The sequence below is a fragment of the Aethina tumida genome, chromosome 7 (assembly GCF_024364675.1).
Source record: "Aethina tumida isolate Nest 87 chromosome 7, icAetTumi1.1, whole genome shotgun sequence".
Classification (NCBI taxonomy): Eukaryota; Metazoa; Arthropoda; class Insecta; order Coleoptera; family Nitidulidae; genus Aethina; species Aethina tumida.
In genome coordinates, this window is record NC_065441.1 from 7990672 (window position 1) to 8008619 (window position 17948).

At 33.0% G+C, this 17948-nt stretch overlaps 3 protein-coding genes across 3 annotated transcripts; 1 reads left to right on the forward strand and 2 right to left on the reverse strand.

Annotated features, from left to right (window-relative positions):
• Window positions 1–100: 100 nt before the first annotated feature.
• Window positions 101–11487, forward strand: LOC109595283 (protein lava lamp-like). The gene is made up of 18 exons (XM_020010604.2): window positions 101–150; window positions 325–443; window positions 496–697; window positions 752–1010; window positions 1068–2019; window positions 2073–2132; window positions 2291–2733; window positions 2791–3120; window positions 3172–3892; window positions 3944–4197; window positions 4255–6034; window positions 6085–6215; window positions 6271–8805; window positions 8859–9134; window positions 9192–10286; window positions 10341–10693; window positions 10751–10917; window positions 10975–11487. Exons 2-18 carry the CDS (start codon window positions 341–343, stop codon window positions 11052–11054), a joined length of 9741 nt encoding a protein of 3246 aa, XP_019866163.2. The 5' UTR covers window positions 101–150; window positions 325–340; the 3' UTR covers window positions 11055–11487.
• A 75-nt stretch (window positions 11488–11562) lies between these two features.
• Window positions 11563–12462, reverse strand: LOC109595279 (39S ribosomal protein L17, mitochondrial). Its single transcript, XM_020010598.2, has 3 exons — window positions 12398–12462; window positions 12055–12346; window positions 11563–12004 (listed from the first exon to the last, which is right to left on the reverse strand). Exons 2-3 carry the CDS (start codon window positions 12250–12252, stop codon window positions 11603–11605), a joined length of 600 nt encoding a protein of 199 aa, XP_019866157.1. The 5' UTR covers window positions 12253–12346; window positions 12398–12462; the 3' UTR covers window positions 11563–11602.
• Window positions 12463–14805: 2343 nt separating this feature from the next.
• Window positions 14806–16778, reverse strand: LOC109595248 (probable cytochrome P450 6a20). The gene is made up of 3 exons (XM_049969898.1): window positions 15509–16778; window positions 15095–15346; window positions 14806–15038 (listed from the first exon to the last, which is right to left on the reverse strand). Exons 1-3 carry the CDS (start codon window positions 16644–16646, stop codon window positions 14863–14865), a joined length of 1566 nt encoding a protein of 521 aa, XP_049825855.1. The 5' UTR covers window positions 16647–16778; the 3' UTR covers window positions 14806–14862.
• Between the last annotated feature and the right edge of the window lie 1170 nt (window positions 16779–17948).

Consider the following 17948-nt stretch of genomic DNA (forward strand, 5'->3'; position numbering starts at 1 on the left):
GACAAAGGATTAAAATATTTATTGTAAATATAAAACATCTGTTGTTGAGTTGAATGTTGGTAATTCTCAGTACCAATGAAGTTGACGTGGAGTCTAAGTTGTCAAAACAGTCCTTTTATTTATATGTTTTTGATTTTTTAGTTTATAAAAGTATGTTATAATTTACATTATTATTCATATCATTCATATAAAAATGCCCCATCTAAATATGTCTTTTTAATTACTAAATAACATCGTTTTCTCTATGTAAATAGCTCCTTGACATATTTAACGACTTGATGCTTTTTACAAGCATTATTCATTTTATACTTGCTATTGTTTTAGATAGATATAAGTTAGGATGTCTCAGAGCCAAGACCCAGATCCTGGGGGGTCCCAGGATAGTACCCGTAGAGAGATTTCTGATCTAAAAGATCAAAATGAACAGCAACTTGTTCTCATAGGTACACCTCAATTTATCTTCTACTAACAATACCTCATACTATTATGCTTTAGCCCAACTTAAGGAAATGTTAAGGAAGAGTGACCAGCAGACCAAAGTTACAGATGATAAAGTGCAGGAGTACATAAAAACATTAAACAGAAAGAAGAAGAACAAGTCCAAAAAGGATGATGGTTCAGAAGCCAGTACAGTTAATATAGATTCTAATAAAAAAGAAAGGCTGAATTTACTCAGACAACAAATGGAAGAAAATAAGTAAATATTGTTTTTTTTTTTTGTTGTATATCCATTTATTGAATTTTGTTCTAGGGCAAAGTTGGCTGAAAGAGGTAAAAGCCAAAAAGGTTTGGAAGAAATGGTGTCTCAACTCACAGTGCAATTCAATGACTCTCAGCAATTAATTAGTCAGACCCCTTTAAATTTATCACTTCAAGAAACAAAAACTTTGGACTATAACAAAAACAGTTCACAAGAGGAATTGTACAACATTTTGTTAACCAAAGAGAAGAAAATAACAGAACTGACCAGCAAAATTCAAAAGTTAGAAGGAAGTGTTATAGATTTACAGGTAAGTTGTATCAATTTTGCATTTTACATGTTGTTATATACATATATATGCGTTTAGGAAAACCTTAAGGAAAAAGACTCAGTCTTGGATGCTAGAACTAAAGCCATAACTTTAATGACTGAATCTTTGAGTAAAAAAGGAAAAAACACCTTAGATGAATTGGAAGAAACCAAAGAACAGATGAGGAAAATGCAAGAGAACTTTATTATGTTAGAACAGGAAATGAAAACTAGACAGTTAAAACTCTTGGATGATTTGAAATTGAAAAATTCAGAAATCTTAGATTTGCAAGAAATGAATGCTAATTTAGAAAAAGAAAAGGAACAATTGAAACTTGAGCTAGAGGAAAATGTTAAAATGTTAGAAGAATTCAGACAGAAAGAGATGTCACCAACACAATCTGAAACACCCTCTCCAAGCAAAGGCAAAAAGAAAAATAAGAAAGGTAAACAACAGAAAAAAGCAGATGATCCATCTTCAGAGGAACCTGATCTACAATCAGAGATTACAAGGTTGATTGCTGAACTAGATGAACTGAAAAATGCTAATGAAATATTGTTGGAGAAGAATAATGGTCTAGTAGATGAGAATAATAATTTAGTTGCTACACATAAAACTCTTGTTGACGCAAATGAAGAACTAACTAAGAAAGTAAAGCAGTTGGAGGAGGAATCAACAAAAACTTTAGAAGAATTGAACCAGATAAAAGACAGTATAAGGGAAAAAATTGTTTCTGATGCAACACCTGTAGATGATGAGGAAGTCACCAAATTAAAGAAACAAATTGATGAAAATAACAAACAGATGATTAAAATTAAAGCCCAGCACAAAAACAAAATTAAAGATTTGACTAAAAAATTAGATACATTCAAGAAGATGAGTGATGCAAATGCCATGATTTTGCAATTGCAGAATGAGAATTCTAAGTTGGAGCAGAAAATTGCAGAACTAGAAGATGAGAAGGGTAATTTACAACTCAAAATGATGGAATCTGTGGAGTCTATTAAAGGTAAAATTTAAGTGGGATATGTACAGGTTTTAATATTATTTATACAATTTCAGATGAAAGTGTTGATAATAAGATCAAGGAGAAGGATGATGTCATAGTCACTTTAGAAAATGGTTAGTTGCAAGTATAATAATATTAATTTTATTTTATTTTCTTTGATGTAGTAGTATATTTTGAGATGAATATCTCAAATTACCATTATTATTATAAATGATACCCAATAATTTTAGTTACTAAAGTATAAATTTAATTTATTATAATTATATTTCAGAAATAACAAATCTGAGAGCTGAAATTGAGGGCTTGAATGAAAAAATTAATAACTTTAATGCAGTACAAACTGAAAAAGTTCAATCTGAAATTACCAACATACAAATTGAGGAGAAACTAGATATTATAGAAGATGAGAAAAAATTGCTCATTAATGAAAAACATAATTTGGAAAAAGAGAACCAAGATCTTCAAGAAAAACTTGATAACATTATCAAGGAGAAAACAGAATTAAATACCAAATTAGAAAACTATATTCAGGAGAACATGGAATTAATTGACAAACTTGAGAAACTATCTGCGGAAAAAGTTTCTTCTGCAGAAAGCATAGAAATTGTAGAGGGTTTAACGCAACAAGAAAAGCTCGATTTTGCAGCCTATCAGCAAAATCTTGAGGCAACTGATGATTTGAAATGGAATAAAGATAACATGGAATCTTCAGATGTAAGTAATTTTTCTAATTCTCTTAGAAATTTGTCAAAAATAATTGACTGTTTTTAGTTGCCAATTGATCAGGGTGAAGGTCACGAGGAATTAAATGAGACAGTTTCGCAACTGAATGAAGACTCCGCGGAACTTCTACGAAAGATCGAAATGTTCAATGTCGAACGAAAAGAGGTGATGGCAAAGCTGGACTCTCTGCGTGAGGAAAACGAGAAGCTTCACTTACAAGTTGGGGAAATTGAAATGTTAAGGGAAGCAAATAGTCAGCTGTCCATGAAGCTGAAAGAGGTTGAAAACAATAGAGATGTATTGGAAGAAACGTATGAACAACTTCAAACAGAAAAAGAGAAACTAGAGAGGCAAGTACAGGAAATTGGGGAGTCTCAGGTAAGACAATTATTTATTAATTATGTTAGGTACTTAGTATTATTATTTTAGAAACCGTCTACAAGTGATAACGATATCGAATTACAACTAACTGAGCTTCAGCAACAGTGTGAGAAACTTTTAGAAGAAAATAATAATCTCAAAAAGTCTTTAAAGGAATCAGGTGAATCAGTTTTCGAAAAGGACGTGGAACTAGTGGAAAGACTTCAGAGTGCCCAATCTGAGACTGACAAGTTCCACCTGACCATTCAAGAGTATATGGAAACAATTGATAATTACAAATCTATAATTGAAGATAATAAACAAGAATTAATTAGTTCATCCAAAATCATCAATGATTTGCAACAAAAGTTGAATGAAAGAGAAAAAGGAATATCTGAAGACAAACTGGAAATTGAGTCCTTAAATTCCACAATATCTAATCTAAATACAGCTTTGACTAATTTAGAAGAATTGCACAAAAATCAGAATCAAGAACATGATGAAAAGGTTCAAGATAAAATGAGATTATTAGAAGAAGAACTGGACGATTTGAAAACGACTCTAAATCAGCAAATTGAACAAGCTCAAGAGTATGAGAAAGAACTATCTGAATGTCATGAAATTATTACCGGCTTAAACAGCGAGTTAAAAGAGTCAAACATCAGATTGAATCAGTGCAAGGAGACACTTAAACTTAAGGAAGATGAAATCAACAAACTTTCAGAAGATTTTAATGAACAAGAAGCCTTTATTAAAGATTTAGAGAAATCTATCAAGGAGAAAACACATGGTAAGTTATTTTAGGTACGTATTTAAAAACTTATTGATTTGTAATTTTTAGAAATAAGTGGAAAAGATAGCACCATTGCCAATCTTCAACAATCAATCGCCGAAAAAGATGTTAAATTCAAGGACTTAACGACCGAGTTGACGGAGAAATTCTTGAGGTTACAAGAGCAATTCGACGCAAACAATGGTACAGTTGAGATCAGAATAGCAGAATTGCAAAACAAGAACAAGGATTTAACAGAAAAACTTAAAAAATACGCAGCGAACCTGAAAAAGAAGAATCAAGAACTAAAAGAACTTCAAAGTGTATGTTTTGTTATAATTCAAAATGGCAATTCATTGTAATAAACAATAATATTTCAGGTAAATCCAACAGAGCTTCAAAATAAAATCACCCAGCTGATGCAAGAGAAATCAGAACTCGAATCTAACAATGTTCAGTTACAAAATACAATTCTGCACTTGAAAGAAGAGAAAGCAAACGAAAAGGAGAATGTTTTAAGCTTGCAGCAAGAATTTTCTAATGTCCACGAAGTGTCAGATAACGCCGAAAACAGCGATGTGGCAAAAGATGCGAAAATTAAAGAACTCGAAATGATTATAGAGACAAAGGAAAACGAACTCTCCGAAAAACAGGCCAGAATTGATAGATTAGAAGAGGCTATCTCACATCTGGAAGAACGAAGGATGAGTTTGGAGAGGACGAATGTTGCTCTCGGCGATAAATTGACTGAAACCAACGCTTCCTTTGAAGAAAAATCACTTGAAGAGGAACAGTTGGAGCAGAAATTGGCCAATTTATTACAAAAAGACGAGGCTCTCAGTCAGAAACTGGAGAATATTATATTGGAAAATGAAGAGTTAACAATAAAGAACCAAGAAGTTTTGGAGGAGAATGATAAATTAACGGTTAGGATCATCGAAGTGGAGAAGGAATTAGCTCAAAGAGTTAGTTCTCAAAATGCTTATCAAGAACTTGAAATTGCGAATCAAGAATACGTGAAACAAATAACCACATTGGAAAATCAAATAAGAAATGTTCAACAAGAAAATGATATGCTTAAACAACAATCCAAAATTGAATCAGAGAAATATGAGAATGAAACTCAAATGCAAATGGACAAAATTAATGAAATAACTGTTAAAAACGAAAAATTGGAAGAAGAGTTCCAAATTTTGTTGGATAGGAATACTGAACTTCAGTCAGTTGTAGAAGATCAGAAGAGTAAATTAGACGAGAATACTGATTTACTCGACAAGATCAACGACCTTAATAATCTTTTAGAAAAAGCACAGGGCGAAAATACTGAATTAAAGAACAGAGAAAAAGAACTTAATGAACAAATTTCAAGTTTAAAAGTGGATTTGATAAAAGATATCGCTTCAGAAGCAGTTGATGAGATAATATCTGAAGCTAAATCGCAGGCTTCTTCAAAGGAAACGACGCCATTACACAATGTGTCAACTTCTGAAACAAATGTGCCTACATTCACGTGGGGCGACAGTTCGAACCAAGAAGGTTCAGATTGGTTTACCACCATTCAACCTAATGAAATAGCTCAGAGTCAGGAAACGAATATCGGAAACCAAACAGAGAGTGCCGACTGGTTTACGAATGTTCAACCTAACGAAACAGTTCAGAGTCAAGAACATAGTCAAACCAACACAGAAAATCTTGAGAATAACTCCACAGAGGAGCTCTTAAAGAAAATAAAGACTTTGGAGTTCATGCTGTATAGCGTTGAAAAGGAAAAAGACAACGCCCTGCTGCAGTGTCACGAATTGAGCAACGAACTTACACGGCTTATTTATGAGAGAGAAGCTCAACAACCAACTACACAAATTGCTCCAAGCGTTATTGAGGCACAGATCATCCCACAAGCTGTTCATCAGCAACAAAACATACAAGATCTTCCGAATCTGGGTGGATTAGAATCACAGATCGTTTCTGAAGTTGACATCGTTGATAGTACGAAAGATCAAAGCTTGCGGGCGGTAGAATTCGAACCTACTAGAGCTCATGAGGTTGTAACCCAGGGAACGCCAGTAGTTGAAGAAGGCTTCTCTAAGAAGGAAGCTTATAAGTGTTTTAAGACTGGAGAAGATGAAGCGACTCCCGAAGACGGGCTTGCTTCTGGTTTAGGTAAGTTACAAATAGATTCAATGAATTTCCTTTAAAATATTAATTTGTAGATCCTCAAGCTGCTGTGCCTATTGAAAGTTTTGTGGATGATAACGATGATGGTTGGGGATGGGGTTCGGACGAAGCGAAAAAAGAAGAGGCCTACTTATTGAAAGCCTCACAACCTGAAGCAAACTTGAAGGTAAGTAAACAGACGTTACAATACAATATTCTAAATTTATTGTTTGGTTTTACAGACTCAAGTTGAATTATTGTCAGAGCAACTTAGAGTTTTCCAACTTGAACGAGAAAAACACTTAGAAGAAATAAAACAGCTGCAAATAAAATCGGGAAAATTAATTAAAAAATGCAAAGAATTTAAGGTGAAATATGAACAAGTATGTCAAAGCAAGAAAGATTCAGCTTCCACTTCTAAGGAAGATGATTTCTTCAATTTAGACAATACTATACAGGAGGAGTTGAAATCGCAGATAACACAACTAGAAAAGAATCTACGCGAAATTAGTAATGAATTGGAGAAAGAAAAACTTGAGAAGTCTTCAATTTTAAAGAAAGTTGACACATTAACGGCGGCCAATGAGAAGTTGATCGAGATGAAGGAAAAACAAGACATAGAACTTGTTAATGTTCAAAGACAGTGCCAAGAAGCTGTTCATAAACTTGAAAAATACGAATGGGAGAACGATGGATTTACGACAGATGCTTCTCCGAAAACGACATCTGAATCTGCTGAACCAAAGTCACAGGAAGCTGAGAGGAAATATGAAGAAAGTCGTCAACAAGTTGAGGAGATTAAAGAGTCTCTAAGAGATTTAATGTTGGACAATGAAGAACTGCAAGCTCTTTTAGAGGAACAAAGAAATCTGAGGATTGAGGCAGAGAATAAGTTGAAGAATTTGTCAGTTTCTCGAGAGAATGTCAAGTCTGAAGAAGAGTTCTTGGAGGTTGTGGCTCAAAAAAGCCAACTTGAGAATGAAATCAAACGACTAAAAGAATCGTCAGTAAGTTTAGTCCAATATAAAGCTCTGGAGGCTTCCTTGAAAGAATCGCAGGAAAGTAGCACAAGAGAAGATGAGTATTCTTTATTGTTAAAACAAAACAGTGACTTAGAGCAACAACTTGAATTTCTGAAAGAAACGTCAAAGCCCTTGGAAGAATATAATAGATTAATAAATGAAAGGAATGAATTACAAGAGAACTCAAATAACCTTAGGGCAGAAATTGGGGAAGTGATGCGTAGATATGAAGAAGAGATGCAGTTAAAAACTGATCTGCAGACAAGATTTATGCATATAGAAGCAAACTATGAAAATTTAACAAGAGAATTAGTCGAATTGCGTTCTAGGGCTGATGTTGCTTCAGAAGAGCTGCACCAGCAAAGCACTCTCAGTTCCACCATTGCTATCATGGAACAAGAAAAAGCAGATCTGGAAGAAAGGATTAGGTACATGGAAGAATTAAATGAGAAACTTCAAAAAGATTATAATAATTTGCAAGAAAGGACCGTGGAAGATGCGGATGCGGTCTTAGATTTAAAGAAAAAACTTGATGATATGGACCAAAGTAATAGAGAATTACAAGCACAAAACCACTCATTAAATCAACAAATTCAAAATTTGGAATTAGCCTTGTCGCAAAATAAACCAACAACTATGCTGCAGAGTGCAGCTTCTTTCTTTGATGCTCCTAAAACAGATCAATCAGAAGTAATGGCACTGAAAAATGAAATAGCAGACCTCAATGAGAAATTAAATGCACTGGATAATGAAAATAAGTCATTAATTGAGAGATTAGGTAACCAAACAACTAATGAACATCTCTCTTTCGGCAACGCATCGTCATTCTTCGAAAATTCTGCACCACCATCTGCTAATTTGGAATTACAAAATGAAATAATTATACTGAATGAAAAGCTTCAAAAATTGGAATCAGAAAATGCAAGGTTGAATGCTACTGTTCAACAACATAAATCAAGCGAATCTTCGTTGTTTGGTAGTGCTGCTTCATTCTTTGATAACCCCAGTCAGCCAGACAGTGCTAAATTACAAAATGAAATACATCAATTAACGGAAAACTTGCGTATATTAGAGAATGAAAAGAAAGCCTTATATGACCAGTTAAATCAACAGAAAACCGTCTCAGCTTCGTCATTCTTTGAAGATGTAAATACGATAGACAATTCTCAAATTAATAAGTTGCAAGATGAAGTTGCAAATTATGTGGAAGTGGTAGAAAAATTAAAGAGAGAAAATTCTGAGTTGGCCAGCTCTTTAAAACAATCAGCCGAACCGGACGTCTCAGAAATAGAAAGCTTGAGAACTGAAAACGAGGCACTCAAGAGTAAGGTAGATAATCTAAACTCACTGATTGAACAACAAACTTTAGAGCTTACAGGATTAAAAGAAAATGCAGAGCATTCTCAAAAATCCTATCAGTTAAACTTGGAAACAACAGTGGAGGAACTGAATAAAAAATGGGAAGAAGAATGTATAAGCAGAGGAGATGTGATTGCGGAAACATGGAAATTACATTTAGAGACTGTCGAAAATGACTTTAATAATTTGAAAAATCAATTGGAGCTTGAAATAAGTGAATTGGGAGAACGCTGCAATACTCTAGCAAATGAAAACAACGAATTGAGGAAGAACGTGGATTTAGAAATTCGAAACGAGGTAGATAAAATCTCTGCACTCGAACAACAAATCAAAAATACAACAGCTGCCTTGCAGCAAAAAGACGTGGAATTACAACAAGTTCAAAATAGTGTTGTAGTAAGTGGTCTTTGTAATTTAAAAAATGTATATATTAATGCAACCTTTTACAGATGCTGCAGGCGGAAGTGGACCAGTACAAACTGGAAGTTCAAGAAAAGGATAAAAAATTGGAGAGCATTAACGTGGTCATTGAAACTACAATGAAACAATTCGAGGAAAAACGAGAAGTTGTAGAAGAAGTGGTCAAAATATTAGAGAGAAATGTCAATTGGGTTCTGTCATTCGAAAAAGACGATATTATTAAAGAAATACAAAATCAATTGGCAGGCAATTCAAATAAGGATTCTGAACTTGCTGCATTGCAGCAAAAATTACACGACCTGGAGGTAATTAGATTTTATTATTTTATTTGTTTTAAACTAAAATACTTTATTATTATTTAGGTAGCAACTTTTGCAACGAACGCCGCATTAGAAACCAAGTCTCAGGAACTCCAAGTTTCTTTAGCTAACATTGAAAGTTACAAGTTAAAGTTGGAAGAATATGATAACACTTATGCCACCATGTATTCTAATTTAGAAGAAAAAAATCGTCAGGTGACTGACTTAACTGAGAAACTGCGACTTTTAGAGAGCACAAACAATGACAATAACAAGGATGTGCATAAATTGGAGCAAGAATTATCTCAGTGCAAGGGTGATTGTACTCTAATGCAATCTTCCTTAGCAGAGACGCAGAACAGCTTATTTACCACAGTTCAGAGTTACCAAGAGAAGTGTACAGCATTTGATAAGCTAACTGAAGATTATACTCTATTACAACAACAATATCAAGACAAACAGGCCGAGTACAACAACCTCCAAATCATATATGAGGAAAAATGTAAAGAGTTCAACTTTGTGAATGAGAAGCAAAACACCGACTTTAACAGTTCTATGCAGGTTGAAGAAACCTACAAGTCTAAAATGAGGGAACTGGAGAACTACTACGAAAATTTGTTGCTCGAAAAACAGAACGATTTCGAAAGCATCAAATCTTTGAATGCCAGTATAACAACCGAACTGGAAACGATTAAAGCGGATAATCAAAATTTACAATCTCAGGCGCTTACAGAACTCACCAACCAACTGGACAATTTACAGCAGCAATTAGCCCAGAAGAATTTAGAAATTCAGCAAATTCACAACGAATATTCCATTAAATTTGCAGAACATTCTAATGTGAACGAACAGGTTAATGAACGAGCACAATATTGTCAACAGTTGGAGATGAGAACGGCCGAACTGGAACACCACGTGGGCGAATTGAACGCGATGATACAGGGTCAACAGGATAAAATAGCAGAACAGGCATCAGTAATTCAACAAAATAACACTCAAATTGAGGATCTGAAGAAGATTGTTGAAGGTCAGGTAATCAAGATTGAAGAGCTGAAGAATGAACTGTACCAAAAGAGCAACGAGTTCGACACTATTATAGCGGAAATGGATATCAATAGGAGTCAGAGCAGCGCTATTACCAAACAACCTGCTTCTGGAGTACGTAGATTTTTAAACAGTACTTTAAGGTATTAATTCCAACTTATTTTACAGTCTGGTGATTCACCAAAGTCTGAACGAAGCGATGACCCATCGGATCCGGTTAGTAGAGCGGAGCTGGACCTCGCCCTCTACATGCTCCACCAAAGGGACGTGCGCTGCGAAGAGTTAACTGTAGAATTAACGCAGTTACTGGAGGAGCGAGACACATTGCAACTCCGCTTGTCAAGCGCAATCCGAGAAAAAGAGGACTTGCGCAGAAGAAAGGCGGCCGGAGAAGATGTCGGAGTGATGGCTGGTGCGTCAATGAGTCCAAGTAAATCGTCAGCGATTTTTATGGCTGCATCGGGTATTGAAGTGGGCACTGAACCTCTAGAGGAGGAAGGTGGACAAAATTTGGCCACAAAGTAAGAAAACTTAAAATATTAATATCGGTTTGGTTTAATTTTTTAATTAATTCTTAGATTATCAGAACTTAAGAGTGTGGGTTACAAGAAGGATAAGACCTTTGTGGATGAACAAGAATCGAGACGACTTCAACAACTGGCAATTATGCAAGAACACATTCATGAAGCTTCAAAATTACCTCCAGAAGCAGCTCAAAAGCTTGTAGATGCCAGTTATACACTGTGTAAGTAAATCCGGTTATTTTTGTTGACGAAAAATTAATTACGGCTCTATTTTACAGCACGAGATGTTCAGAGTCCTTCAAAGGTACTACTTAACTGGCTTTGGGGTAGGAGTACACCAAAAGTCAATGATACATAGGAATAGCATTGATTCAGTATTGTGCCTACATAAACTTCCAATGAAATTCCTGGGATATTCTGATTATACATATATGTAATTTAAAATGCAGGTTAACCTTTATTTTCTATATACATATGCAATATTTTAATTGTAGATATTTTGTTTTTTCTTTTTATGTCCTTTTCAGTTTGTTTTAAAATATAAATAACAAAACCTGTATATAGTCTTGTTTCTTTCTGCATTTAAATTTTTATATTTAAAACACATGTACAGTAAGATAATAGATTTTATAAATATGTGTGTATTATAAATAAATGTGAAGGAAAATTATCAATTGTTTATTACCCATTTTTAACTTACACTTACGTGAAGATTGAAATATTTCATAATTCATAAACTAAATGTTCTCTTTAAAAATTTACAATTTGTTGAATAAAATATTAGAAAGCTATTTATGTTTATTAAATATCCTATTTGTATCTTAAAAATGTACTTTCATTTTTCTCTGGTATATATTGAAACAAAATAAATTTAAAACAATTTATTAATCTATATACACCTTAAAATTAGTTACTAGTTTCTGCGTCTGGTTTTGAAGTAGATTTAGGGATGAATTTCTCTTCAGCAGCATCAATTTTTGCAGCAATTTCTGCATATTTTTGAGCCCTGTAAGCTTTTTTTGCCTCATCCAGCAGAACATTATGTATCATATTCCTGTTTGTTGATGTGTCTGGTAACAGTGATGGGTAGGGATTGCCTTTCAGTTCGAGAACTGCTTTCAGGTGTTTTTCACCAGGATATGGTCTAGGGACACTAATTAATCTGGTGTAAGAAACATTGTAATTCTCATATCTTGGTGCAAGCACCTTGAAAAGTTTGTGAATTAGTTGCTTTTCAGTCAACCAATAATTGGCAACATCCATGGTAGTTCTGTGACAGTCCCCATATCTGATTGCGTCTGATATAAGCTGAAAAAATTACCTATAGAATAGAACGCAATTTAGTAAATTTGTTTTACCCTTTCGGCGTACATTCTGGCCTCATCGGCTCTGGGATAGTTCAATTCAATTCTTTCATGTTTTATAAGTGCTGTTACTGTTTTTCTAAGTTTGTTCAATCTTTCTTCGGGTCCTCCGGGGTTTCGAAACTTCCTTAGTCGCGGGTTGACGCGAAATTTTAACTGTGATACTAATTTTGAAACGTCTGCTTGATTCATTTTAGTATTATTTTAATAAATTTATTTCTTTCTCCTAACCTATATTTATGAAGAGGTTAGGTGCCAAACCTTTTTTATCAACAAGAAATAGTCACTGTAAAAAGAATTCTGTATCACAGAATATATGTATTACTTAATTATTTACTTTTATATCCAATAGATGTCTACACTTTGTAGTGCCACAGAACACCCCGTACCCATATATATACATACAAAGGAGAAAGTACTATTTAAGTACACAGGTAAGAGTGAAATACAAACATTACGAATTCTTCTTCTTGTTGTACTTTTCGGGATTAAGGAAGGCGAACCAACTGTCATAGAGAGGAATAAATCTGGAATCGAGGACGAAGAGGATATAATTTGGCATGTCTGTAATAATTTAAATGTCAAGAATCTTAATTAGAGTAAATTTGCACGATACAAGGACAATTCTATCTTGTTGGAAGAATTTTAAAACTGACAATATAATGATGCTTTTTCTCAAATTCAAATATGCTTTATTAGTTTTAGAAACTGTACAAATGCTGATTCTTTAATACGTATTTAACCCCAGGATGGATCCATCTTGCGTGGTCCTGCGGCTCAGTACCGCTCCACAATCCAGTGACAGTGGGAAGCTGTCGGATCCAACCCAGCAAGATCAGATTGGTCTCGCTATTTCTGAACTTAGTTGCATTGCTCCCATGCAATTAGATTATCACCCGGAGATTTGGTCATAGAATCATTAAGCTCTACTAGACAGCTTTGCAGCAGCTGTGTGTCAGTCCTGAGATTAAAGAAGTCCACTGAAAATAGTTGAGTTGAATACTTTCTTCTTTAGTTGAAAGATTTTCTACTTATATTCTCGCTAATTGATTGACGTGAAGGATATTGAATGATTTTTGTTATCAAAAAAGAACTGTGTTAAACAAAATATAGTTTATTGGAAAATTAACAAAATAATGGACATCCTAATTATATATAAGTTTGGTATGTATTGTTCTAAAGTACATACCTACATATCAATGTAATAAACTTTTACGATAATGATAGCGTATACTCTTCTTTGTCACACCTTTTTTCCTGCCACTGAATATTTTTTAACTATTAAGCTTTACAAATACTTTCCATAATTTATGGTAGAAGTAAGCCAATTTCGAGATATTTCAGTTTTAATATGTAAACAAATTTAAAGTGATTTCCATCCAATACAACATTATGTAAATTACAGAGTGTTATAAAATTGGTAAATATTTGAACTCAAAACATCCGCGTATTAAGTTCTATCAGTTCTGGATGTTAATACATAAACAAATGAATAATGCTTGACAACTAAATGACCGAGAGATAATTAAGGTCATTTATAAGAATAGCAAATTTTTTTTTAGTAAAAAATTTGATATTATCATATATTCATTATGATAATATAATTATGTATTCATTAATAATTAATAAACATTAAATTGCAAAAATAATATAAATAAGTTTTATCAGTTTGAATGGGGTTGTTCCGATTTTCAGACTTTTACCTTTATCGACTAGTACGAATATCCTGGGAGTGGTAGTTAGCGATGATGGGGACTCAGATGGTTCAGGAGTACGCTTATTTAATTTCGACGCTAAAGCGTTTCCCGGCAGATGTGCCGTTTTTGGATTTATAGATCCTCCGTGTTGGTTAAATATACATTTTACTGTTTATGTTCTTGTTCTATCTAACATATTGTTTTGCGTTTCCGAAATGTCTTAATGTTTATAATTTTAAAAAACTGTATAGTTATTTATTTTATATATTTAAAAATAAAACAATTAATTAAATGAAAACATTTCATAACAAAAATTATCAATTTATGTTTAAATTGTGTTATACAATCGAGGTCAGGAGTCGGCAAAAATCCCCCTTTTGTTTTTTTAAATCTAGTAGAATATAAGCGGGTATGCAGTTAAGATCATCATTAAGTAAAAAACATACAAGATGAAATTCCTTTTTCTAACTTTCTTAGCCGTTTTGGTGTTTAGTGCCTTTGTAAATTCTGCATTGCCTGGTAAGTTACTTTAATTTTTTAATTATGTTTAGAGTAATCATCAACAATTTTAAAATTATTTTAAAAGTAATATGTATGCTTTTGCTAACCGCTTTTACTTTTGAATTGCAATTATTTTTAATTATAAAATTTGTTTATCTCTAGATATAGAAGAACAAGAGACTTTGCCCCGTGTAAAAAGAGCTGGTTGTAATGAAAGGGAGTGCAAAATTGACTGTTTGAAAAATCCCTGGAACACCAAGGGAAGATGTGAAAATGGAGAATGCGAATGTTATAGATTCTAATAAAGTTTTCTTAATGCCAATTAGTTTTTTATTTAATTTATAAATTGGGACCTAAATTAATTGGATCTTCAAAAGCGTCTAGCATAGGTAAGTTAAGTCGATTTATTTCGAAAGCTCTCTTAAAGTTTAAGGTAAATAAATAAATAATAGTTTGAAATAAAAGGTTAATGGGGATTACCAGTCTTGTAGTTCTATAAATAAAATTTATTGTAAATTTTATTTTTTAATTATAAAATATAATAATAAAAAAAAATAAATATCATTGTTATATGTATACAACTGAAATATAATCTAATAAGAGATTAGTTATCAACATGTTTGGTAACTTTAATCCAAACACCACCTTTCACAGATAAAATCAGACCACTGGATTCGTTGAACTCTAAAGGAACTCTTGTTTTCTCACTCAGACTGATATCATAATTTTCGAGGATTGAAGCCAAGCCGACTTTAGTTTGCATCACTCCAAATCTTAATCCTGAAACCAATAATATAATATAGAGATGGAAATAATACAAAAACGTCTAAACATACCAATACAAGTTCGTGGACCTTCCCCGAATGGTATCCAGGCGAATGGATGCCTGCTATGTTTATTTTCTTCTAAAAATCGATCTGGATCGAATTTCATAGGATCAGGATAATGTTCAGGGTCACGATGGATACCCAGGGTTGATATCACAATACTTGTGCCTTTTTCAATTGTGACGTCTGTTCCGGGGATTTGATAATCTTTGGTACATTCTCTTGGTATCATTGAAATAGCTGGGTATTTTCTTAAAGTTTCTAAAATTAAAAATAATAGTCATTTGTTAAATATTTAAGAATGCATGTAATTATATAACATCATAAAACTGACAAGATAAAATCAAAACTTAAGAGAATTAAAATTAGAATAGTGATTTAATATATATTTTTAGATTAGCTAAGGTATCGTTTTAAACTTACCATCAACAACTCTGCCCATCAGTTCCATGTCCTTTACAGCCTCATATGTCAACTTCCCATCATGGTTCTTCAGAACTTCTCTAATTTCTTGGCGCATTTTATTCTGCAAATCTTTATTCGTAGCTATTTCGTATAAGGCGAACGTCATAGTCGTTGATGATGTCTCATATCCAGCAAAGAAAAACACAAAAGCTTGAGCAGCAAGTTCGTTAAAAGTTATAGCACCTTCTCCTACCGTTCCATCACCTGTTAAATGTTCATCATCCGCCACTGTTCCCCTATTCTTCAATTGCAAAAGAAGATGCATAAAATCTTTTCTGTATACTTTGTTTTTCTCTCTGTATTCGACGTTTTTCCTGACAACGTTCATAAAGAAATCTTCAGTATCGCGATCTGTTCTTCTTAGGTTTATTTTATGAAGGAAACTATGTGGACATGCAAATATTAACAATGTTTTTAAAAGTCCAAATGCACCTGGATTAAAGATACTCCTTCCTTTAGTTGCAAAATCGTTGTCGGGGTTCTTCATTGTATCACATTCCAAACCAAATGCGCAAGAAACAATTATATCAATAGTAAAACGTTGCAGCATCTCTTTTATATCCATTGGCATACCAGATTTTGAATATTCTTCAACCATCTCCTTTAGTCCCTCGCCACACTCTGTAAGTCGGCCAAACATCATCTTCATTTTACCAGAAGTAAATGTTGGTGTTAGTTTCGTTCTTAAATTTCTCCATCTTTGACCTGACAGTGCAAATAAATTAGCACTAAGGGGATCTCCTTTTTCATTAAAATAACCCCCGTGGCTATTGAAATTCTGAAAGTCGTGTTGCATTATGTGTTTTATAATATCCAAGTCTACTGGAATATAAGTTGGTGACAACATAAAAAAACCTCCACCATGCTTAAGTCCTTTTGCTTTTATGTTATTATATAATTCCTTCCACATTTCTCCTAGGCCTTGCTGTTTTGACATTAATTTTTTCGCATTACCGATGAGGAAGGTGGGGTCATTATCGTAGACACCTTTTCTGGACCAATAACCCATTCGCCAGTATGCAAAGATTAAAAAACCGGATATCACAGTCGCTAAAATAGCCACCGCATCCCAAAGTAAGCTTGTTGTTAACAACATAGTTTAACACCACAATTACACCTTTATATACAACAATGTACTATACACAGTTTTCTAGTTGTATATACCTTGCACCGCCTTTTAGATACTGATGTTTTTGTCCGCGTCTATCATATTTTGTAGGGAACTATGACTTATTATTTTTAGCGGAGTCTTAATACAATACTCACTGCACGGCGGAAAAATTGTGCGCTCATAGTAATCTAGTCGGTGTAGTGGAACTCCTGAACGTAGGCGAAATCGTTGTATCGTACAACTACAAACTTAACTAGACAGTATTTCATTTTATTGTGTCTACAAAATGGTGAATAAAAGACAAGACATATTCATTTTAATGACACAACATTGTAGGACTGAGAATTAGTGAGGCAGATGCTGTTTCAAATGTTGGTAAACTATCTTTAAAAAATTGCAATATTATAATACAAATTCACAATTGATGGTTAAGCGGATGTGTCAGTTGTATGGTTTCTATTCAGGACCATATAAATATTAATTAGTCTTGTTCATACGTGACAGTCTAGTATGCTAGTCTTTAATCTCAATAATAGAAAGAAGGTTATTTGAATTAAAGGAATGATGACGCAAATTCTCGGTTGAAGATTAAATATTAGATTAAATATAGAAAATCAAATTTTGAATTTGTCATATGCATTATGCATATGTGCATATATGTAAGCAAATGTATCCTTTTGTTCAAATTAATCTCCAACTATAAATCAATATATTAAAATAAAATAAAGGCACAGGCAGTACTTTTTTTTTATTTTTTTATAACTCTCTATATAAATATCCGTTATCTTTTATTGAAAATATTCTCATTCATTATTACTGGTGATAAAAAATCGTAAAATTTATACATATCATAGTTACACCGTTTTTCAATATGTCAAGGATTTTGTTGCAGTGGACACTGATATAAAATTATACTGTAAATTAACAGATAAATATATATTTATCTATAATATTATTAGAAATATTCTCTTTCATTATTACGTGTGATAAAAACACCTAATATTTATACATATCATAGTTAAACAATTTTAGCCACTAAATGTACATAATAAAATTTATTAATATTATCATTATTTTTATTTAATATTTATTACTATAATATATTATTATTACTAAAATTATGGTTTATTTTATTAGTATAATTATTTGTTATATACATATAGGAAAATTTAAAAAAATTGACTTGATCCAATGTCAATTCATTGTTGACATATCTCATGTTGATTCATTATTACTCGTAATAAACTAACATGTAATTATCCACACATCATGGTTACGTGATTTTTG